The 24,833-nt window shown below is 44.2% G+C and overlaps 1 protein-coding gene across 5 annotated transcripts in view; it reads right to left on the reverse strand.

The window, feature by feature from the left end:
* Window positions 1–24,833, reverse strand: part of COASY (Coenzyme A synthase) — a 747,507-nt gene that overhangs the window by 350,508 nt on the left and 372,166 nt on the right. For 4 of the 5 annotated variants that reach the window (XM_073608300.1, XM_073608302.1, XM_073608303.1 and 1 more), the window contains exon 4: window positions 13,962–14,093. The exons of the other annotated variant lie outside the window; for it this stretch is intronic. In XM_073608300.1, the coding sequence (XP_073464401.1) occupies window positions 13,962–14,093 (132 nt within the window). The remainder of the gene's footprint in view (window positions 1–13,961; window positions 14,094–24,833) is intronic. 5 annotated transcript variants of the gene reach the window in all.

The raw sequence follows: 24,833 nt of genomic DNA on the forward strand, positions 1-24,833 counted from the left end.
TATTAAAATGACCATAGATGCAATATGTTCAAACAATTAAATAAATACACAAGGTGCTAGTGTGAATAAACAAGTGAACACGTGACTGATATATACAATAAAAGTGCTGTTGTGCCAGTGAAGGAATCCGTTTTGACTCTGGTGGGCCTTCCAATGAATAAACACTTAGTGCGTGGCTTATTCGTGCTCCTATAGTGGCTGCACTCACCCGATCCTCCACCCCCTCTTGGGGTCTCACACATCCACAGTATATGCCACTGTATAGCAGTATAGGATAGCCCGTCTTTATTGTTGGCTCCTCTGCTGCCACTTCCAGCAATGTCTCCTCTCTACTTTCTCCCGAGTCACCACTCACCCGGAACTTCCTGTCTGTACCTGACCTTTTTTATTTTTTTTTATTTTTATTTTTAATTTCATTTTTGGTTTCACATAATGAGCACATAGGCACAGTGCATCTGGCATTTTTGGGGAGTAGAACACACCTGAACCCAATCAGGTTTAGAATAGCGCCATATCTACTCCCTCCTTTTTTCAAAGGAGGTGAGCGAGCATTGCACGAGGTGCTGGGAGCACTCTGTTCATGGAGGTTGTCTGAACATATCACACAAGTTTGTTTTTGTTTTATTCTTTTTTTTTGCACAATGGGCATTCATTTTATGTTTTTGAACTTTTTTCATATTATTGCAATATCAGTGTTTATCACCCTAATTTCACTTTTACAGCGCTGTCACACCTATATTGTTTTTTTTTACTGATTTCTGTGGGAGCACATTAGTGACAGCTGCAGTAAAAAGTTATCACTATTATATGTTTTTCTATGTTTCACATTTCACACCATATTAGTGTGCAACTACCTTAATTTTCAGATCCACCTCCGTACCTTTCATCATAGGGCTTGTTGACGCCTCTCCAAATGTTGCGTTTATGGTTGTGGCCAAAAAGCTCAATTTTTTTTCTCCTTATTGTGCATCATGAAAAAGCCACACCACGTGTTTTCAGAGTCCTGTATTTCACCTGAAGTTATTTGTGGGTTTTTCTTTGCATCCTGAACAATTTTCCTGGCAGTTGTGGCTGAAATTTTACCTGACCATGGTTTGGTTTCAACAGAACCTCTCATTTTCCACTTCTTGATTAAGAGTTTGAACACTGCTGACTGGCATTCTCGTTTTCTTGGCTATCTTTTTATATCCCTTTCCTGTTTTAAGGAAAGGGATTTCCTCTGTATTTTCCTGCAGATCCTTTGACAGTTCTTTTGCTTTCCCCATGACTCAGAATCCAGAAACGTCAGTGCAGCACTGGATGAAAGATGCATGGGTCTGTCAGGGTCCAGAAACTCATTGACCTTTTTATACACACACACACACACACCCATTACAAGCAAACAGATCACAGGTGAGGATGGTTACCTTTAATAGCCATTCAAACCCCTTTGTGTCAACTTGAGTGCATGTTATCAGGGCAAAATCACCAGGGTATGAAAACTTTTGATCAGGGTCAATTGGGTAGTTGTAAACGTATGAACACAACTGTATTTATCGCACTACTTTTAGATTTATTTTTCTGGTTGCGCTGCACTATTAGTTGTTATCACTTTTTTACGTTTTTATTATCGCATCCTTTGTATACACATTAGTGGTATTGTGGTTGGCACAGGTTTTTTTGCTATTTCACTTTCAGTGGATAGGTCCCTGTCCAGTAGAGTGTTGAAAAGGGTGGTTACTATAGGCAGTACATCTGGACCTGCCATTGCTTCAGGGATGCCCCTTATTTAAATGTTGTTGTGGTGGCTACGTTTTTTTTTACAGTCGTCCACTGCCAGTAGTAACTGCATAAGAGATTGGAGATGGAGCTGGTTAGAAGCCTCCAGTGTAGCGAGTCAGGTTTCTACTGTGTTCAGGATTGGGCAGGACTGGATGCTGACAGGGCAGCTGAGCTGTGAGGCGACTGCTAGATGGGAGAAGCCTGTGTTGCTGTCCTGACCTCAGATGCGGTATGGTCGGATGTCTCGGGGCAGTGCCATATTTAGCCTCAGAGGCCGGTCTGGAATCCAGGGTGAGCGAGGGGAAAAAGTGGAGGAGTTTGCTGGCTTTCCTGCTCTTGGGCATTGGGTTTAGCACAAAAAAAAAGAAAAAAAAGCTGCGTTTGCTGGGTTTAAGCGCTCAGGGCACAAAGCTCTCTGAAGTTGCGGTTTTACAGCACCATGTCCTGGTTGCATCCCCAGGCTCTTACTTTTTTTATACATTGCACAAAGGGTTAAAATGCACATGGTAGAGTCGTACTTTGGCTCCCAACAAGAAAAACTCTGACAAGCCTTTCCCCCCTTCCTGGGACGGGTGATCTGTCTATCAATGTTCCCCGGACAAGGGGTAGGGGCTGTATTTGACGGTGCGCGGCGAGAAACACACAGGTATTGAAATGAAAGCTGTTATGTTCCCGGCGCTCTGATCATCCGGTCGGCGGTTCTCCTCGCTTCTCTGGCACAGGTAGGCTGCATTGGGGACACAGGCTGCATTGGCAGGCACAGGCTGCATTGGGGGACATGGGCAGGCTGCATTGGTGGACACGGATAGATTTGTTAATATTTTTATAACTTAATTCTGCATAAAACATGTATGTGTCATTTCGTGAAATAATTTATGAGGGCGTGTTTAGGGGCGGGGCAGGTAGGGGTTGGGCGGGGCAACTGGTGGTGAGTAACCCTTGAGGCTTGGCTAGTAGCTCAGGACTTGAAATTGTGAGCCCTGCACTAGGGGTTCAATGGCCATAGCAAATAAAAGAGGGGAGAGCGGACACTCTGGTCATGGAAAAGGGTTCAGATATGATACCATTAACCCTCAATTGAGGTATAAAGGATCCTAATTGGGAAATAAAGGTTCCTCCATATTTTTGTAATAAGAAAGGCCATTCTATACAGTCAAATGCCTTATGAGTGTCCAGGACCATTAATACTCTAGGGGCATCAATCATTGAGGACTTTAGGTTAGTAGGTTAGTATACAATCATCTAAAGTTGATATATATGGAGTGTCCTCGGATGAAGCCAGTTTGATCTGAGTGGATTAATCGGGTGATTACAGTATTTAAACGAGTGGCGAATAATTTAGAGAGAATCTTAACCACTTGCCGACCGCCTAACGTATATATACGTCGGCAGAATGGCACGGGCAGGCAGAATCACGTACCTGTACGTGATCTGCCTCCCGCGGGCGGGGGGTCCGATCGGACCCCCCCCGGTGCCAGCGGCGGTCGGCATTTGACTGGGAGCGTCGGGAGGCGAGGGGGAGACCATCCGATCGTGGCCCCCCCTCACGATCGCTCCCAGCCAATCGGAATCCTCTCCTGCCTGTGTGTAGTTTCACACAGGCAGAGGATGTGATGTCATCTCTCCTCGGCTTGGCAGTTTCCGTCCCAGCGCCGAGGAGAGAAGACATGTAAGTGCACAACACACACACACACACACACACAGTAGAACATGCCAGGCATACTTTACACCCCCGATCCCCCCCCCCGATCGCCCCCCGATCCCCCCCCAATCACCCCCCCCCCCTGTCACAAACTGACAGCAAGCAGTATTTTTTTTTTTTTTTTCTGATTACTGCATGGTGTCAGTTTGTGACAGTTACAGTGTTAGGGCAGTGAGTATTACCCCCCTTTAGGTCTAGGATACCCCCCTAACCCCCCCTAATAAAGTTTTAACCCCTTGATCACCCCCTGTCACCAGTGTCACTAAGCGATCATTTTTCTGATCGCTGTATTAGTGTCGCTGGTGACGCTAGTTAGGAACGTAAATATTTAGGTTTGCCGTCAGCGTTTTATAGTGACAGGGACCCCCATATACTATCTAATAAATGTTTTAACCCCTTGATTGCCCCCTAGTTAACCCTTTCACCACTGATCACCGTATAACCGTTACGGGTGACGCTGGTTAGTTCGTTTATTTTTTATAGTGTCAGGGGACCCGCCGTTTATTACCGAATAAAGGTTTAGCCCCTGATCGCCCGGCGGTGATATGCGTCGCCCCAGGCAGCGTCAGATTAGCGCCAGTACCGCTAACACCCACGCACGCAGCATACGCCTCCCTTAGTGGTATAGTATCTGTACGGATCAATATCTGATCCGATCAGATCTATACTAGTGTCCCCAGCAGTTTAGGGTTCCCAAAAACGCAGTGTTAGCGGGATCAGCCCAGATACCCGCTAGCACCTGCGTTCTTCCCCTCCGCCCGGCCCAGCCCAAGTGCAGTATCGATCGATCACTGTCACTTACAAAACACTAAACGCATAACTGCAGCATTCACAGAGTCAGGCCTGATCCCTGCGATCGCTAACAGTTTTCTTGGTAGCGTTTTGGTGAACTGGCAAGCACCAGCCCCAGGCAGCGTCAGGTTAGCGCCAGTACCGCTAACACCCACGCACGCACCATACACCTCCCTTAGTGGTATAGTATCTGATCGGATCAATATCTGATCAGATCTATACTAGCGTCCCCAGCAGTTTAGGGTTCCCACAAACGCAGTGTTAGCGGGATCAGCCCAGATACCTGCTAGCACCTGCGTTTTGCCCCTCCGCCCGGCCCAGCCCAGCCCACCCAAGTGCAGTATCGAACGATCACTGACACTTACAAAACACTAAACGCATAACTGCAGCGTTCGCAGAGTCAGGCCTGATCCCTGCGATCGCTAACAGTTTTTTTGGTAGCGTTTTGGTGAACTGGCAAGCACCAGCCCCAGGCAGCGTCAGGTTAGCGCCAGTACCGCTAACACCCACGCACGCACCGTACACCTCCCTTAGTGGTATAGTATCTGATCGGATCAATATCTGATCTGATCAGATCTATACTAGCGTCCCCAGCAGTTTAGGGTTCCCACAAACGCAGTGTTAGCGGGATCAGCCCAGATACCTGCTAGCACCTGCGTTTTGCCCCTCCGCCCGGCCCAGCCCAGCCCACCCAAGTGCAGTATCGATCGATCACTGACACTTACAAAACACTAAATGCATAACTGCAGCGTTCGCAGAGTCAGGCCTGATCCCTGCGATCGCTAACAGTTTTTTTGGTAGCGTTTTGGTGAACTGGCAAGCACCAGCAGCCTAGTACACCCCGGTCGTAGTCAAACCAGCACTGCAGTAACACTTGGTGACGTGGCGAGTCCCATAAGTGCAGTTCAAGCTGGTCAGGTGGCAAGCACAAGTAGTGTCCCGCTGCCACCAAGAAGACAAACACAGGCCCGTCGTGTCCATAGTGCCCTTCCTGCTGCATTCGCCAATCCTAATTGGGAACCTACCGCTTCTGCAGCGCCCGTACTTCCCCCATTCACATCCCCAACCAAATGCAGTCGGCTGCATGAGAGGCATTTTCTTTATGTCCTCCCGAGTACCCCTACCCAGCAAACCCCCCCAAAAAAGATGTTGTGTCTGCAGCAAGCGCGGATATAGGCGTGACACCCGCTATTATTGTCCCTCCTGTCCTGACAATCCTGGTCTTTGCATTGGTGAATGTTTTGAACGCTACCATTCACTAGTTGAGTATTAGCGTAGGGTACAGCATTGCACAGACTAGGCACTTTCACAGGGTCTCCCAAGATGCCATCGCATTTTGAGAGACCCGAACCTGGAACCGGTTACAGTTATAAAAGTTAGTTACAAAAAAAAGTGTAAAAAAAAAAAAAAAAAAACCAAACAAAAATATATAAAAAAAAAAAAAAATAGTTGTCGTTTTATTGTTCTCTCTCTCTCTTTTCTCTCTCTATTGTTCTGCTCTTTTTTACTGTATTCTATTCTGCAATGTTTTATTGTTGTTATGTTTTATCATGCTTGCTTTTCAGATATGCAATTTTTTATACCTTACCGTTTACTGTGCTTTATTGTTAACTGTTTTTTTGTCTTCAGGTACGCCATTCACGACTTTGAGTGGTTATACCAGAATGATGCCTGCAGGTTTAGGTATCATCTTGGTATCATTCTTTTCAGCCAGCGATTGGCTTTCATGTAAAAGCAATCCTAGCAGCTAATTAGCCTCTAGACTGCTTTTACAAGCAGTGGGAGGGAATGCCCCCCCCCCCAACGTCTTCCGTGTTTTTCTCTGGCTCTCCTGTCTCAACAGGGAACCTGAGAATGCAGCCGGTGACTCAGCCAGCTGACCATAGAGCTGATCAGAGACCAGAGTGGCTCCAAACATCTCTATGGCCTAAGAAACCGAAAGCTACGAGCATTTTATGACTTAGATTTCGCCGGATGTAAACAGCGCCATTGGGAAATTGGGAAAGCATTTTATCACACCGATCTTGGTGTGGTCAGATGCTTTGAGGGCAGAGGAGAAATCTAGGGTCTAATAGACCCCAATTTTTGCAAAAAAGAGTACCTGTCACTACCTATTGCTATGATAGGGGATATTTACATTCCCTGAGATAACAATAAAAATGATTTAAAAAAAAAAAAAAAGAAAGGAACAGTTTAAAAATAAGATAAAAAAATAATAATAATAAAGAAAAAAAAAAAAAAAAAAAAAGAACCCCTGTCCCCCCTGCTCTCGCGCTAAGGCGAACGCAAGCGTCGGTCTGGCGTCAAATGTAAACAGCAATTGCACCATGCATGTGAGGTATCACCGCGAACGTCAGATCAAGGGCAGTAAGTTTAGCAGTAGACCTCCTCTGTAAATCTAAAGTGGTAACCTGTAAGGGCTTTTAAAGGCTTTTAAAAATGTATTTAGTTTGTCGCCACTGCACGTTTGTGCGCAATTTTAAAGCATGTCATGTTTGGTATCCATGTACTCGGCCTAAGATCATCTTTTTTATTTCATCAAACATTTGGGCAATATAGTGTGTTTTAGTGCATTAAAATTTTAAAAAGTGTGTTTTTTCCCCAAAAAATGCGTTTAAAAAATCGATGCGCAAAAAAATGAAACACCCACCATTTTAATCTGTAGGGCATTTGCTTTAAAAAAATATATAATGTTTGGGGGTTCAAAGTAATTTTCTTGCAAAAAAAAATTATTTTTTTATGTAATCAAAAAGTGTCAGAAAGGGCTTTGTCTTCAAGTGGTTAGAAGAGTGGGTGATGTGTGACATAAGCTTCTAGATGTTGTGCATAAAATGCCAGGACAGTTCAAAACCCCCCCAAATGACCCCATTTTGGAAAGTAGACACCCCAAGCTATTTGCTGAGAGGCATGTCGAGTCCATGGAATATTTTATATTGTGACACAAGTTGCGGGAAAGAGACAATTTTTAATTTTTTTTATTTTTTTTTGCGCAAAGTTGTCACTAAATGATATATTGCTCAAACATGCCATGGGAATATGTGAAATTACACCCCAAAATACATTCTGTTGCTTCTCCTGAGGACGGGGATACCACATGTATGAGACTTTTTGGGAGCCTAGCCGCGTACGGGACCCCGAAAACCAAGCACCGCCTTCAGGCTTTCTAAGGCCGTAAATTTTTGATTTCACTCTTCACTGCCTATCACAGTCTCGGAGGCCATGGAATGCCCAGGTGGCAAAAAACCCCCCCAAATGACCCCATTTTGGAAAGTAGACACCCCAAGCTATTTGATGAGAGGTATAGTGAGTATTTTGCAGACCTCACTTTTTGTCACAAAGTTTTGAAAATTGAAAAAAGAAAAAAAAAAAAAAAGTTTTTTCTTGTCTTTCTTCATTTTCAAAAACAAATGAGAGCTGCAAAATACTCACCATGCCTCTCAGCAAATAGCTTGGGGTGTCTACTTTCCAAAATGGGGTCATTTGGGGGGGGGGGGTTTGTGCCACCTGGGCATTCCATGGCCTCCGAAACTGTGATAGGTAGTGAGGAGTAAAATCAAAAATGTACGCCCTTAGAAATCCTGAAGGCAGTGATTGGTTTTTGGGGCCCCGTACGCGGCTAGGCTCCAAACAAGTTCCACACATGTGGTATCCCCGTACTCAGGAGAAGCAGCTAAATGTATTTTGGGGTGCAATTCCACATATGCCCATGGCCTGTGTGAGCAATATATCATTTAGTGACAACTTTTTGTAATTTTTTTTTTTTTTTTTTGTCATTATTCAATCACTTGGGACAAAAAAAATGAATATTCAATGGGCTTAACATGCCTCTCAGCAAATTCCTTGGGGTGTCTACTTTCCAAAATGGGGTCATTTGTGGGGGGTTTGTACTGCCCTGCCATTTTAGCACCTCAAGAAACGACATAGGCAGTCATAAATTAAAGGCTGTGTAAATTCCAGAAAATGTACCCTAGTTTGTAGGCGCTATAACTTTTGCGCAAACCAATAAATATACACTTATTGACATTTTTTCTACCAAAGACATGTGGCCGAATACATTTTGGCCTAAATGTATGACTAAAATTGAGTTTATTGGATTTTTTTTAGAACAAAAAGTAGAAAATATCATTTTTTTTCAAAAATTTCGGTCTTTTTCCGTGTATAGTGCAAAAAATAAAAACGGCAGAGGTGATCAAATACCATCAAAAGAAAGCTCTATTTGTGGGAAGAAAAGGACGCAAATTTCGTTTGGGTACAGCATTGCATGACCGCGCAATTAGCAGTTAAAGCGACGCAGTGGCGAATTGTAAAAAGTGCTCTGGTCAGGAAGGGGGTAAAACCTTCCGGGGCTGAAGTGGTTAAGGTCCGTATTGATCAGGGAAATAGGGCGATAAGACTCACAAAGTGTGGGATCCTTATGAGGTTTGGGAATTAGCACAACCAGGGCTTCTCTCAGAATTTTGGAGTGTTCTCTCTTCTAGAATAAATCTATATAGTGACAGTAGACGAGAGAGCACCTCATCCTTATGAGCTAAATACCACTCAATGGGTATACTATCTAAACAAGGAGTTTTATATTTGGCAAACTGACCCAGCACTTTTTCTAATTCAGCTATCTGAATGGGGCTATCCATAAAATCCATAACTTCGATGGTAGGAGAGGGAAGTTGCATCTGTTGAAGATAGCTCGTCATTAGAGTATTTGAGCTTTACAAGTGTAAAGATCAGTATAAAATTGGAGAAAAGCCTTCATCACCTGCTCCGTAGACTCTCTCATACAGCCGTGGTGTCCAATTTTCTGGGGATAGCGAAGGGTTTAAACCCTGGTTTGGCCAGAATCGCTAAAAGTTTGTCCCCTTGTTCGAAAATGTGTTGGGGCACAGTATAGGATTTTTTTCTTGAGTCTTAGCTGAGGGCCACAGTATATGCCCTTTCAGCTTGTTTCCAAGTTTGATAATTAGCTACTGTGGGATCTGTTATGTAAGTAGATTCTAGATCTTTAACACTCGTGGCTAACTCAGTAAGCTTGAAATGATTAGCCCGTTAAAGCTCATGGACTCCTTTCAAATAGGAGCCACTCATTACTGCTTTAAAAGCATCCCAACGAACTCCTTCTGTAACCTCTTGATAATTTTCAGCCCAAAATTGTCTCATATCATCCTTATACTTCTACAAAACCATAGGATCAGCAATCCATGAAGGACTCATACGCCACACACGCAAACCAGAAGGCCCAGAGACCTGTAACTGCAAGACCAAAGGGGCATGAGCAGAGATAGCTTTTGGTAGGTATTGTATAGAGACCACTCTACTTAGGGATTCTGGCTGCGTAAAGGCCATGCTCAATCTGGATAGCGTATGAGAAGCAGACTGACAATTCCATACTATCAGGGTGCTTCAATCACCATATTTCCACCCGTCATAGTTCTCCATCTAATCATACAAAGCAGTGTGAGAAGACCTTGTCCCCCCTAACCTGTCAAGTGTGGGAGACAGCGTGGCATTAAATTCTCCAGCAATGAGTATAGTCCCTTTAGCTATTTGGAGAATTTTCCCTGTACAGGCAAGTAGTCTAGAGTTATCAAATGGCGGGGGTATATAAATGTTAACTAAAGTATAGAGGGCGTCCAGATACCCAAGTACAACAATAATACAACAGCCTTCCGGGTCAGAGACCACCTCTTCAATCTGCACTGATAGGGCTTTGGTGAGTAGAACAGATACTCCCCTATAGTAGTTGGAGTAGGTAGCATGGAAAGCATAGGCTGTGTGTGGGCGTTTCAAGGTCATCACTCTGGAGCCCAAAAGATGTGTTTCTTGTAGGCATATGATATGAGCCTTAGCTCTTTTGAGTTGACCAAAAACCAGGGAGTGTTTAATCTAAGCATTAAGGCCTCTGACATTCCAGGATAGGACGTTAAACATCATAGCCTGACCAAAAGACATATGCATAGGATTGGAGAATTATGTATCGTGGCAGTATAAAGTTCAAAATAAGGGTGACATCCATGACAGGTATATAGACATACAAGTACGTCTGACTCTGGTAAAAACAGAACGAACAAAACCAACAATCCCCCAACGGGCCTGACCAAGAAACGTATAGCGGGCTTTATAGCCCCACAACTGTTGCTCCAGACCTCTAATGGCACGATACTTAGGGCATGGATGCCTGTGTGGGGTGGTAGTGGTTGCAGGGGTTGACTGTACCCCTCACCAGTTGCATTTCTTTCTTGCTCCCATCCACACCTTTGATCCTTGGGCCCACATTGCTTGAGATGCTCTCCCCTAGAGGGACAAATTGTGATTGCCTATGATTCTATAGGGGGAACTGCATTATGTATCTGGTCTTACTGCTATTATGTAAATACATTTTTCATTTATCATAAGGGACGCACAGCATGTTACCGTGGAAGTACTTTCTGGGGGGTTTGGTGTTTTTGTTCTGTACTGCTCCCGGCATGGCTAAACTTTGTTTTCCTTGTTTTTTCTTTGGCCAAATACTAATAAAAATTAAAAAAAAAAAACATTTTGTTTAAATTTTTTTTTTTTTTTTAGAAAAGGAGGAAACTTATACCGGGTTTTTACCCATAACTAACAGAATCCCGTGAGGGAAGCATCCGTAACAAGTCCTGTAAGGTGAAAAAAGGAGAAAAGCAATGACCAAACAAAAAAAAAAAAAAAAGGGAGGAAAAACTCTAAATTGTCCACCAGCAACACCTGTAAACGGATCATTCTGGCACAGAGGTCACCAGAAAGGAAGTAACAACCCAACTTTCCAGTAGTGGTCTGGAGAAAGGCACATCGGCAAAGTGAGCTCGCTCAGAAGGCAAACAAAATCACTTCACATGGTCAAGCCAGTCAGAAGCTTCCATAGGGGAGGTGAAGAAGTGAACTTTAATGATAAAGAATGGACAGTTTCCCCGGTGGGTCTTTAAACAGCAATATCTTGAAATCAAGAATAATAGAAAATGTGTAAGCAGTAAGTGCATTTATTTGAACCAAAAACAAATGTAATGTTATGATTCAATTGGCATTATAACATTAGCGCTGGCCAAATGGTACAATACATATTCCACAATATAAAATCGACACATCGTTACACAAAATTATATACAGTCATACATATCCGGGCTGTTGACGGTATAAATCCCCGACGCGTTTTGACCTGTGTACGGTCATCATCAGGGGGATAGATGGTTCTATAAAATACATTGAATATCTTCAAAATTTAAGAACATGTCATCATAAATCTCATTGTAAGGTTAAAAATGGCAGTATATTTACCGCTGAAAAGTAGAGGGAATAATCCTTTGGCCAGACCTGTTAAAAGCCGTAAATGGATCCGGGGAGCCCCATACTCGCCCCTGCCTCCCCAGAGCGCATGAGTCCAGCCCAAGGGGCTTACAAGGAGCCACATTGACGCCCTCCAGGGGAAGGAGAAGCCAGCACCTGCGACAAATACCCAATAGGTCAGAATGATTCTCAGCACATTTGGCAAGAGTATAAAATGTATGGGCTAACTGCAATCCTAGTGATCAATATATATTAATCTGGTGTCCTAAAGCTTCATAAACGTAATTGATTATATAGAATGTGGCAAAACAATAAAAAAATAAAAGAAATGGTTGTATAGTTATAAGGTTGTTTGTTTGAGTAGTGTGGTGTGTGAAAACAGGTGAAGGGGAAGTGGTATAAGGTACTAGGAATATGAAAAACCCTTTAAATGATAAATTAAATTTAAAAAAGGATGGCCAGCACACTGCTGACTACAGTGCCATGTCCAGGTGAATAAAATGAGTGTGTACATGGTGGAATAAAGGTGAAAAACAGGTCAAAAAGAGAGTATGTGAATGAATAAAACCAAATTGAAAAAAATTAAAACGATCAAAAAACATGTGTGAGAGATCTAAACTAATTATGGAAGTAGGAGTATGAGTGTAGTGTTGTGATATTATAGGAGTAGAAATATATATATAATATTATAATTTACCTTGTGCCACAATGTGGCTGATGTAGTGTGGTAAGGTTTCACTTGTATGGACCAAATTGCAATGAAGCAAAAGAGGTAAAAAGCTGGAGCCAGAAAGGATTTGTGCAGTGCCATCCATTACGGTCTGCGTGGAGTCATAGTAAGACTCACAGGCAGCTGATCATGGATATATGCCTATAGTAGGCAATTAAATGGGTGGGCACAGGTGCTGATCTCCCCCCCCCAGAGTAATGACGCCCGGGCCGCTAATGAGCAGCCCACGTGTAGCTCCCCCGGCATCCCTGAAGGCCGATGCCCCGGCAGATGCCGTCAACACCGCCGAAAACCGCAAAATGCCGCAGCGCCGTGCACACGCCGAGGTAACTCGCACATGCGCACCTCGCCGCGGCTCATCCGGAGGTGAACAAGGGATGCCGCCGGCAGGGTGAAGCTCACGTGAACTTTGACCTCAGCAACTACACGAAGCTTCTCTGGATACAGCATACTGTACAGGATACTTTTTTCTCATAGCCTGTGTTTCATGGCTGTAAACGCTGCTCTTTGCTTCTGGATGGCTGTCGAGAAATCTGGGAATATGGAGATGCAGTTACCGTTGTAAGTTATGTCCCCCAATGATCTGGCTGACCGAAGAATGGCTTTCTTATCCAGGTAATGCAGGATTTTCAACAAAATAGGCAGAGGAGGTGCCCCATATGGTAACGGACAGAGCGAGACTCAGTGAGCTCTTTCAATAGCAAACAACGACGTAAGTGAGTCTGGCGGCATAATAGATCTGGTACAGGTTAATATAAGTCGCTCAGGCTCTCTGCCTTCTGAGGGAAACCAATAAAACGTTGATTATTTTGCCACAGATGATCTTCCAGGTCATTCAATTTAGCAGTGTGGTCAGGGCATCAGCATTTAAAGGAGTAATAGCTGTTGTAATATGTACATATTACAACAATAGCATCATCCAGATCGCTGATCCTTTGTTTAGCTGCGGTTACTCTAGTGCAAATCGTATGCATATCATGGCACATAAGAGATAGGTCCATTTTGACCAAATCTATTTGGGTAGTTAGTACGTTCTGGCATGTTTAAATAGAAGCCATAACAGGTTTCAAAGTAAGGTCAAATTCAGCAGAGGAGTCAGTGGCAATAGAGAAATCACTGATGGGAGGCTGACCGGAGGGGCTGGCTGCAGCTTCTTCTGTCTTCTCCCCATTCTCCGCCTCTGCCGTATGCTCAGAGGCAGTGTATACAGGAGACATGGTAGGGACAGCCTTACGAGGGGGCAAGGGACCTTTAAAATGGTCCTTAATAGTAGAGGAGGAATGTAACAGGCCAGAGGGATTGCCAGAGAATTTTTTTCTTACCGTCCCGGGCAGAGAAGCAGCTGCTGGAGACTTCTGTGCTTTCTCCCTCTGCAACTGTGGAGGAAGCAGCGCCGGCCCGCCACCATCTTGAAAGCTCCGGGGAGAGCCCGCAGAAAGTCTGTCCCCTTGCATTTCTGGGCACAATCTGCCTGATTTTAACCATCTGGCCGGGGGCAGCAGAGTCTCAGGTAGCTGCGGGTGTGCTGTGATCTGGACACCGACCCCCTGTGCTGACAGGATCAGTGAAGAAAGCCAGCGGGGTTTGGAGGAGCAGCGAGAGTGTGCTGGTTCCATGTACACGTTCGAAAAACAGCATTGTTTTACACAACATGGAGAAAAAAGTGTAAAAAAGGATGCTTACAGTTGGAGCTTTCAGCAGGGTCCCTAATAATCTGTTCCTGAGGCTGGAAGAGCTAATTTTCTCCTCTTCAATTTTGGAGTGTTGAGGATCTGTGACCAGCTCGATCTCATGAACATCCAGTTCTTCGAGCCCCTAGAGAACATGAAGAAAGAGCACAAGGTAAGATTACAATATTCTGGGTGAACCTGCACAGACTTGGAGAAAATAGTTTTTAGGCCTCGTGCACATGGGCATACTTAACCACTTAAGCTCCGGAAGGTTTTACCTCCTTCATGACCAACGCATTTTTTGCTATTCGGCACTGCGTTACTTTAACTGGCAATTGAGCGGTCACTTAACAGTGTATGCAAATAAAATTTATATAATTATTTGCACACAAATAGAGCTTTCTTTTGGTGGTATTGGATCACCACTGGGTTTTTTATTATACAAATGAAAAAAGACTAAACATTTTGAAAAAAAAAAAAAAAAACAAACATTTCTGCTATAAAACATATCCAATTAAAAAAAGTCTTCATAAATTTAGCCCAAAATTAAAGATTTGGTATAAAAGAGGTTATAGCTTCTACAAACTATGGTATATATACTGGAATTTTTTTTTTTTCTTACTAGGAATAGCAGTGATCAGCGACTTATAGTGGGACTTTGATAGTGCGGCGGGCAATCTGTCATTATAGAACACAGTGATCAGTGCTAATTCTATAAACTGTCACTGTAATAATGATACTTAATATCTAGGGGTAATGAAAGGGTTAACGGTGTGCCTAACAATTGTAATGTGTGCAATATATGCTGCTATTTAGTAGTAGATATGGCTGATTTTTCTCCCTGCTTTGCCCACACTGAATGTACAGGTGTTTCATGTATCCATGTGTGGGCAGCTCCATTCATGTCTATAGGGGCACAGCCACTGGTCCTAAATTGACAGCGTGCGGGTGCATTTTCCTGAATGCACACTTGGACCTAAACCTCACTAAATAACTGCCAAGTAAGGGGTGTCTGTAGATAAAATACATTTTTACCAAAGTTGAATTATGCCCTTGCTATAGGTGTAGCCCATTTAAATACCTCAAAGTCTGACTGAAAAACTCCCAGAGACAACCCCCCTCCTGCCTTGTTGTTAGGATGATGCCAAGACACTCGCAGCTGTTTCCGATCACTCCCACCATCACAGGAGCAAGCTCTCATTCAAACTCCCTCACATGCACTCTCTTCCCCCTGATACAGTAATTTTGAGCTCAGCATTAAGAGCTTACTCCTTTGATGGTTGGAGCAGTTACAGCTGGGCATGTCTTAGGCAACATCCTAACAACTAGGCAGCACAGGGAAATGCAATATGTGGGCGTTTTTCAATAGCCGCGCCCCGAAGCCGGAAGACACTGCCGATGTACAAGTATGTGATTGTATGAGCCACAAGTGCTTAAGGCTGGGTTCACACTGGTCCGACAAACGCTCCGACATTGGGAGCTCATGTCGCATGACGTGTGAAATGTAATGTTTCCCTATGGGAGCCGTCCTAACTGGTCCGACACAAGTCGTTCCGACTTTAGAAATGCTCCCTGTACTACTTTGGTCCGACTTTGATCCTACTTCAGTCTATTGACTATCATTGAAGTCGGATCAAAGTCGGATTGCCGTCTTGCATGATCCGACTTTGGCACGCGACTTGTGCTCAGATGTTCTTGAGGGGGAACTCCGCGCCAAATTTTAAATAAAAAACCGGCATGGGTTCCCCCTCCAAGAGCATACCAGGCCCTTGGGTCTGGTATGGACCTTGAGGGGAACCCCCTACGCCGATAAAAACGGCGTGGGGGTCCCCCCCAATCCATACCAGACCCTTATCCGAGCACGCAGCCCGGCCGGACAGGAATGGGGGTGGGGACGAGCGAGCGCCCCCCCCCCTCCTGAGCCGTACCAGGCCGCATGCCCTCAACATGGGGGGTTGGTGCTTTGGGGGAGGGGGCGCGCTGCGGCCCCCCACCCCAAAGCACCTTGTCCCCATGTTGATGAGGACAAGGGCCTCTTCCCGACAACCCTGGCCGTTGGTTGTCGGGGTCTGCGGGCGGGGGGCTTATCGGAAATCCGGGAGCCCCCTTTAATAAGGGAGCCCCCAGATCCCGGCCCCCCACCCTATGTGAATGAGTATGGGGTACAGCGTACCCCTACCCATTCACCTAGGAAAAGTGTCAATTTAAAAAAAAAAACACTACACAGATTTTTAAAGCATTTTATTAGACAGCTCCGGGGGTCTTCTTCCGACTTCGGGGGTCTCTCCGGTTCTTCTCCACGCTCTCCGGATCTTCTGCCGGGCTCCTCCGCTCTCTTCTGCTCTTTTGCCGCTCTTTTGCTAAAGCGGAGGAGCCCGGTCTTCAATCTTCTGCCTTCTGCCTTCTGCCTTCTGCCTTCTGCCTTCTGCCTTCTGCCCTCTTCTCCTGATGTTGACACGACGCTCTCTGGGGCTAGAATGCTCTCTGTGCGCTCTGCTCTGACTTATATAGGCGGTGACCCCGCCCCCTTATGCCGTCACAGTCCCTGGGCATGCTGGGACTGTGACGTTTTAGGGGGCGTGGTCATCACCCGATGACCACGCCCCCTAAAACGTCACAGTCCCAGCATGCCCAGGGACTGTGACGGCATAAGGGGGCGGGGTCACCGCCTATATAAGTCAGAGCAGAGCGCACAGAGAGCATTCTAGCCCCAGAGAGCGTCGTGTCAACATCAGGAGAAGAGGGCAGAAGGCAGAAGGCAGAAGGCAGAAGGCAGAAGGCAGAAGATTGAAGACCGGGCTCCTCCGCTTTAGCAAAAGAGCGGCAAAAGAGCAGAAGAGAGCGGAGGAGCCCGGCAGAAGATCCGGAGAGCGTGGAGAAGAACCGGAGAGACCCCCGAAGTCGGAAGAAGACCCCCGGAGCTGTCTAATAAAATGCTTTAAAAATCTGTGTAGTGTTTTTTTTTAAATTGACACTTTTTTCCTAGGTGAATGGGTAGGGGTACGCTGTACCCCATACTCATTCACATAGGGTGGGGGGCCGGGATCTGGGGGCTCCCTTATTAAAGGGGGCTCCCGGATTCCGATAAGCCCCCCGCCCGCAGACCCCGACAACCAACGGCCAGGGTTGTCGGGAAGAGGCCCTTGTCCTCATCGACATGGGGACAAGGTGCTTTGGGGTGGGGGGGCCGCAGCGCGCCCCCCTCCCCCAAGGCACCACCCCCCATGTTGAGGGCATGCGGCCTGGTACGGTTCAGGAGGGGGGGGGCGCTCGCTCGTCCCCACTCCCATTCCTGTCCGGCCGGGCTGCGTGCTCGGATAAGGGTCTGGTATGGATTGGGGGCGACCCCCCACGCCGTTTTTTCGGCGTAGGGGGTTCCCCTCAAGGTCCATACCAGACCCAAGGGCCTGGTATGCCTCCGGAGGGGGAACCCATGCCGGTTTTTTATTTAAAATTTGGCGCGGAGTTCCCCCCTAAAGATTCATACCAAACACAGTGCCGGCATTGGCGGGGATCCAAGTCGGATCCCCGTTCATTGAAAGTCGGACACATGCCGGCTTCATGTCGCAGGGCAAAGTCGGATCCAAAGTAGGACGGCTGTTGTGTCGCACCAGTGTGAACCCAGCCTGAAAAGGAACTTCAGCTTTTCCCCGAAACAGATGCACTGTGCATGTAAATGAATAACAACCCCAGTGTCAGCTTATGTGTAACTTACCTCATTTAGCTGTATACAGGTTTGTCTGTCTGATGTCACTCTTTCAAAGTTCTCTGACTACCTGTTTCCTTCCCTTACCAGTCCTGATGCTACATGTCCCATGATCCTTTGAACCTCTGTAGTTTCAGGGCAGGCTATGGGAGTCACTTGTACCAGTTCTGGGAGTTGATGTGGGTGGATCCTAGGGTTGAGTGTTTCTGGGCTTTTATGTGGGTGGTGAAAGGAGAGGAATGGAATTGTTTTATCACTGCCCACACCCCATTCCTCTCTGCAGTGAACAGAGTGCTATACAGCAGAAAGTATAACCTTACAAACCCTCTCTTTGACAAGAAATGTGCTATTCTAGCTATAAAGGGCACACAAATATAAAAGTCTGATCACATGATCATGATTTTTTTTCTGCTCTGATCTCATTCTCTGTAACAGAGAAACAGCAAATTGTCTTTGTTGAAGGCATGATTTGTAATTTGTATATAGTGTTTGCACACACAACACACAAAACTCAATTTAGTCACATACACTCCTTCAACACAAAGTGTGAATGGGGACTTAGATGCAAGGGATCACTACCATACTAGAATCATTGCCGTCTTAGGGCTTGTTTAAATTAACAGTGTAAAAATGCAGCACAACTACAAGGTTTTACTGTCCCCCAACTGCTCCCCCTTTAGCTGAAGGGGCAGTGGCTGGGGGTGAACACATACCATGACTGCGATACTCTGCTTCATGGCTGTGGTGGAAACTATACCTCCTGTTGTGCTTGGTGTGCACTACCACCTGCCAGACAAAACCAATTCTAGCAAATGGAGCCATACTGCAATTGCGCACAATGTGCATGTTTGCAGAGCAGTAATACAGCATTTAGGGGGTAAAAATAGGTGATGAGGAGGTGATACAATATGTGATGAGGAGATGCAGACCACCCTTTAGTCCGTAAAGCAGGTGTAAATGTATCATACCTCCTCCTGTGTTATTCCTATCTTGTAGCATGCCAAAGAATAACGGTTTACTGCAAGACTACAGAGGAATGGCTATGGGAGGATATTATGAAGGTGTTTCCTTCATATGTAAATTAATCGGTTCACAGGGAGCAGGGCTCTGGAAGTGTGGGATCTGAACGGTGGGAGTCACCCTGGTCAGCATATTTAACTGGGAAGGACTGAATTCTAGTTGTGATCCATTCAATCCTGCCCAGCAGAAGCACAGCTAGCTTTCAGAACATGCTCTGTATGAAGGAGTTTCCTGTTTGAATAATGCTGCATTCTGTGTGGTGGGACGTGGAAGGTTTGGCTCTTCCTATAGGTGTGACTGGGTGGGATTTATGCCAATGAGAATGTATTCAATCCTGCCCACCATCAGAGCTGTGAAGGAAGTTACAACATTTGCACAGTCTCAAAGACTACAGAGGGGTGTGTTTTATGCTAGAGATGCAGCAGGAAGTGGCTGTGGAAGAGACTCAGGCTTTACATCAGGCTATACAGACAGTAAAAGTTTTGCATGGCCCCCTTTGCCAGCTCCCTGTTGGTGATTAAATTTAAAAAGGTGGCAGGGCCGAGTTTGAATTCCACATGGAATTCAACTGGCTATATTTTGGGATTTACCTTAGCCTTTTAAAATATTTTTTCATGGATACAGTGCCTTGAAAGTATTCACACCCCTTGAAATTTTCCACATTTTGTCATGTTACAACCAAAATGTAAATATATTCTATTGGGATTTTGGTGTCTGTTTATGAAGCAGTGAAATTTATTCACTGCTTCATTCTCCGGCATTCACGGAGGAGATCTCTCTTCTCTGGGGGCCAGTTTATGAAGTGGACTAGATCGCTTCACCATTGGAGGAGTGAAGCGAAATACAAACGCTTTCAACAGTGGAGAACGCCCCCTGATACTAGAATCTCGTGAGACTTTACGAGATTACAGTACCAGAAATTCACAGAAACACCGAGATGTCAGTTTATTAAGCAGTGATAAGTTATCACTACTCAGCACACGGAAAGACGGCGTTACTGTTAATAACGAGTCCACCTTCATAATATATATGTATACACACAATATATATATATATATATATATATATATATATACACATATACACACACACACATACTATATCTACATTAATATATATATATATATATATATATATATATATATATATATATATATATATATATATATCTTTATATAGATATATCTATATATAGATATATCTATCTATCTAGAGAGAGAGAGAGAGAAATATACACACACATAAATATGACAGGGGACATGGTTACAGTCTTGGGGGATCTGAACAAGATAGAAGTTAAATATCTTCCTCCTTCCTCCTCAGACCCCCCCCCACATTCCCTCTTCTCTCCCCGATTCTCCACCTCTGAGCTGGTGAATCTGGGAGGCGAATTCTGATACAGATCACCAGTGAAGCACTGAGATCACAGCTTCATAAACTGACCGTTTCTGTGTCAATGAGGATTCTCAGTGTGTGGAGATGATCGGCAGGAGAACATGTTCAAACACTTCTCCCCCGATTATCTCTGTTTCATAAACTGTTTATGGGCTGTGATCAGTGGCGATCCTCGGGATCACCACTGTTCACTGCTTCATAAACTGACACTTTTATGTGATAGACCAACACAAAGTAGCACATAATTGTGAAGTGGAAGGAAAATGATAAATGGTTTTCAAAATTGTATATTCTTCAGCTCAGGGTGTTTTTCCACCATAAGCTCACATACATTGAATTTCACAGAACACTAATAATGAAGTCATTAGCAGCATTTTTAACCTCTTCACCCCGACGTCACACAAATATGTATACCTCCTTTTGTGCTGGGAGTGCACCGCACAGCGCGCTCTCAGCACAGACCAGGGTCTCACCATGAGCCCCAGGCCCCTAACGATCGGGACCCCAAACTCGATATTCAGTCACTGTGAAGCCCGCCCCGTGTTTTCTTTTTCTGTGAATGGAGATGGCTACATTGCATCTCTCTCTGTCCTTGCAAAGAAAAAAAAAAAGTGTGTAAAAAAAGAAATTAACTGAAAAAAAAAATACCTAGATCAAGATTTTGGCGAGTGCCAGGATTAGCGTTTGTGACAAGGGTCAGGGTCAGTATTTTTTGGGGGGTACAGAATTTAACTACCTCCTGCCCCTGTATAGTAAAATGACGGCAGGCGAAATCCCCACTCGTTCTGGGGCGCCATCATTGGCGCGGTGGTTGCGCTGTGTTCCCAGGATGACGTGGCTCTTTACCCATGTGATTGACTGTGGCGTTTTTCGGATCGCCTCGCCTTACACAGAGTGTGAGACGAGGAGGACCAATCAGCAGCGTTTTCTCGCAGGGGGGAAAGTACAGATAACCAGGGCACTGATCATCAGTGTCCTGATGATCAGTGCAGCCCCAGCAGTGCCCAGAAGTGACACCAATCATTGCCTGCTCATCGCAACCCATCAGTGACCATCAGTGCCGCCTATCCGTGCCACCTATCAGCACCGCATATCAGTGTCACCTATCAGTGCCCATCAGTGCCACATATTAGTGCCTCATCAGTGCCACCTAACCAATGTCCTTCAGTGCCGCCTCATCAGTGCACATTAGTAAAGGAGAAAAATTACTTATTTACAAAACTTCCTGACAAACGAAAAAAAAAACCTTTTTTTTTTTTTTTCTTCAAAAATTTTGTTCTTTTATTTAGCAAAAAATAAAAAATCCCAAAAAATAAATAAATACCACCAAAAGAAAGCTCTATTTGTGTGAAAATTAATTTGGGTAGTGTTGCATGACAGCGCAATTGTCAAAGTCTGACAGCGCTGAAAGCTAAAAATTGGCCTGGGCAGGAAGGGGGTAAAAGTGCCTTGTATTGAAGCGGTTAATTAGTATCAGTGTTAGTATGTTTTAGGTTGGAAAAAAAAAAAAAAGCAAAATGGTTGAGCTGTACTACTGGTACATACAACACCTAACATACACATAGGTGGTAACACTGCAATCGTTAGGAGCTGGAGAATATATTTAGTGTTGTTCTTTGGTGGTAGGTTATGGTACTACCAAGAAATATACAGCAAAATTAAAAAGAATTTTTTTTTTTTACTATTTTGGGCCAGTTCTCCTTTGATAAAAAAAAAGCAGGAGATATCCATTGCCATTTACCAGGAGGCGAAGATGGACTTTAACCACTTAAGGACCGGACCATTATGCTGCTTAAGGACCAGAGGACTTTTTCCAATTTGGCACTGCGTCGCTTTAACTGCTAATTGCGCGGTCATGCAATGCTGTACCCAAATGAAATCTGCGCCCTTTTCTTCCCACAAATAGAGCTTTCGTTTGATGGTATTTGATCACCTCTGCCATTTTTATTTTTTGCGCTATAAACGGAAAAAGACCGAAAATTTTGAAAAAAAATGATATTTTCTACTTTTTGTTATAAAAAAAATCCAATAAACTCAATTTTAGTCATACATTTAGGCCAAAATGTATTCGGCCACATGCCTTTGGTAAAAAAAATGTCAATAAGCGTATATTTATTGCTTTGCGCAAAAGTTATAGCGTCTACAAACTAGGGTACATTTTCTGGAATTTACACAGCTTTTAGTTTATGACTGCCTATGTCATTTCTTGAGGTGCTAAAATGGCAGGGCAGTACAAAACCCCCCCCAAATGACCCCATTTTGGAAAGTAGACACCCCAAGGAAATTGCCGAGAGGCATGTTGAGCCCCTTGAATATTTATTTTTTTTGTCCCAAGTGATTGAATAATGAAAAAAAAAAAATTACAAAAAGTTGTCACTAAATGATATATTGCTCACACAGGCCATGGGCCTATGTGAAATTGCACCCCAAAATACATTCAGCTGCTTCTCCTGAGTACGGGGATACCACATGTGTGGGACTTTTTGGGAGCCTAGCCGTGTACGGGGCCCCGAAAACCAATCACCACCTTCAGGATTTCTAAGGGCGTAAATTTTTTATTTCACTCCTCACTACCTATCACAGTTTTGAAGGCCATAAAATGCCCAGATGGCACAAAACCTCCCCAAATTACCCCATTTTGGAAAGTAGACACCCAAAGCTATTTGCTGAGAGGCATGTTGAGTCCATGGAATATTTTATATTTTGACACAAGTTGCGGGAAAGTGACACATCATTTTTTTTTTTTGCACAAAGTTGTCACTAAATAATATATTGCTCACACAGGCCATGGGCATATGTGGAATTGCACCCCAAAATACATTTAGCTGCTTCTCCTGAGTATGGGGATACCACATGTGTGGGACTTTTTGGGAGCCTAGCCGCGTACGGGGCCCAGAAAACCAATCACCGCCTTCAGGATTTCTAAGGGTGTAAATTTTTGATTTCACTCTTCACTGTCTATCACAGTTTCGGAGGCCATGGAATGCCCAGGTGGCACAAAACCCCCCCAAATGACCCCATTTTGGAAAGTAGACACCCCAAGCTATTTGCTGAGAGGCATGGTGAGTATTTTGCAGCTCTCATTTGTTTTTGAAAATGAAGAAAGACAAGAAAAAACATTTTTTTTTTTTCTTTTTTCAATTTTCAAAACTTTGTGACAAAAAGTGAGGTCTGCAAAATACTCACTATACCTCTCAGCAAATAGCTCGGGGTGTCTACTTTCCAAAATGGGGTCATTTGGGGGGGTTTTGTGCCACCTGGGCATTCCATGGCCTCCGAAACTGTGATAGGCAGTGAAGAGTGAAATCAAAAATTTACGCCCTTAGAAAGCCTGAAGGCAGTGCTTGGTTTTCGGGGTCCCGTACGCGGCTAGGCTCCCAAAAATTCTCACACGTGGTATCCCCGTACTCAGGAGAAGCAGCAGAATGTATTTTGGGTGTAATTTCACATATTCCCATGGCATGTTTGAGCAATATATCATTTAGTGACAACTTTGTGCAAAAAAAAAAAAAAATTTGTCTCTTTCCCGCAACTCTTGTCACAATATAAAATATTCCATGGACTCGACATGACTCTCAGCAAATAGCTTGGGGTGTCTACTTTCCAAAATGGGGTCATTTGGGGGGGTTTTGAACTGTCCTGGCATTTTATGCACAACATTTAGAAGCTTATGTCACACATCACCCACTCTTCTAACCACTTGAAGACAAAGCCCCTTCTGACACTTTTTGTTTACATGAAAAAATTATTTTTTTTGCAAGAAAATTACTTTGAACCCCCAAACATATATTTTTTTAAAGCAAATGCCCTACAGATTAAAATGGTGGGTGTTTTTTTTTTTTCACACAGTATTTGTGCAGCGATTTTTCAAACACATTTTTTGGGGAAAAAAACACACTTTTTAAAATTTTAATGCACTAAAACACACTATATTGCCCAAATGTTTGATGAAATAAAAAAGATGATCTTAGGCCGAGTACATGGATACCAAACATGACATGCTTTAAAATTGCGCACAAACGTGCAGTGGCAACAAAATAGATACATTTTTAAAAGCCTTTACAGGTTACGTCTTTAGATTTACAGAGGAGGTCTACTGCTAAACTTACTGCCCTCGATCTGACCTTCGCGGTGATACCTCACATGCATGGTGCAATTGCTGTTTACATTTGACGCCAGACCGACGCGTTCGCCTTAGTGCGAGAGCAGGGGGGGGACAGGGGTGCTTTTTTTTTTTTTCTTTATTATTTTTTTGCTTTTTTTATCTTACTTTTAAACTGTTCCTTTCATTTTTTTTTTTTTAAATCATTTTTATTGTTATCTCAGGGAATGCAAATATCCCCTATGATAGTAATAGGTAGTGACAGGTACTCTTTTTTGAAAAAATTGGGGTCTATTAGACCCTAGATCTCTTCTCTGCCCTCAAAGCATCTGACCACACCAAGATCGGTGTGATAAAATGCTTTCCCAATGGCGCTGTTTACATCCGGCGAAATCTAAGCCATAGAATGCTCGTAGCTTCCGGATTCTTAGGCCATAGAGATGTTTGGAGCCACTCTGGTCTCTGATCATCTCTATGGTCAGCTGGCTGAATCACCGGCTGCATTCTCAGGTTCCCTGTTAAGACAGGAGAGCCAGAGAAAAACACGGAAGACGGTGGGGGGCATTCCCTTCCACTGCTTGTAAAAGCAGTCTAGAGGCTAATTAGCCGCTAGGATTGCTTTTACATGAAAGCAGACCACTGGCTGAAAAGAATGATACCAA

This window comes from Aquarana catesbeiana, linkage group LG12, assembly GCF_042186555.1.
Source record: "Aquarana catesbeiana isolate 2022-GZ linkage group LG12, ASM4218655v1, whole genome shotgun sequence".
Taxonomy (NCBI): domain Eukaryota; kingdom Metazoa; phylum Chordata; class Amphibia; order Anura; family Ranidae; genus Aquarana; species Aquarana catesbeiana.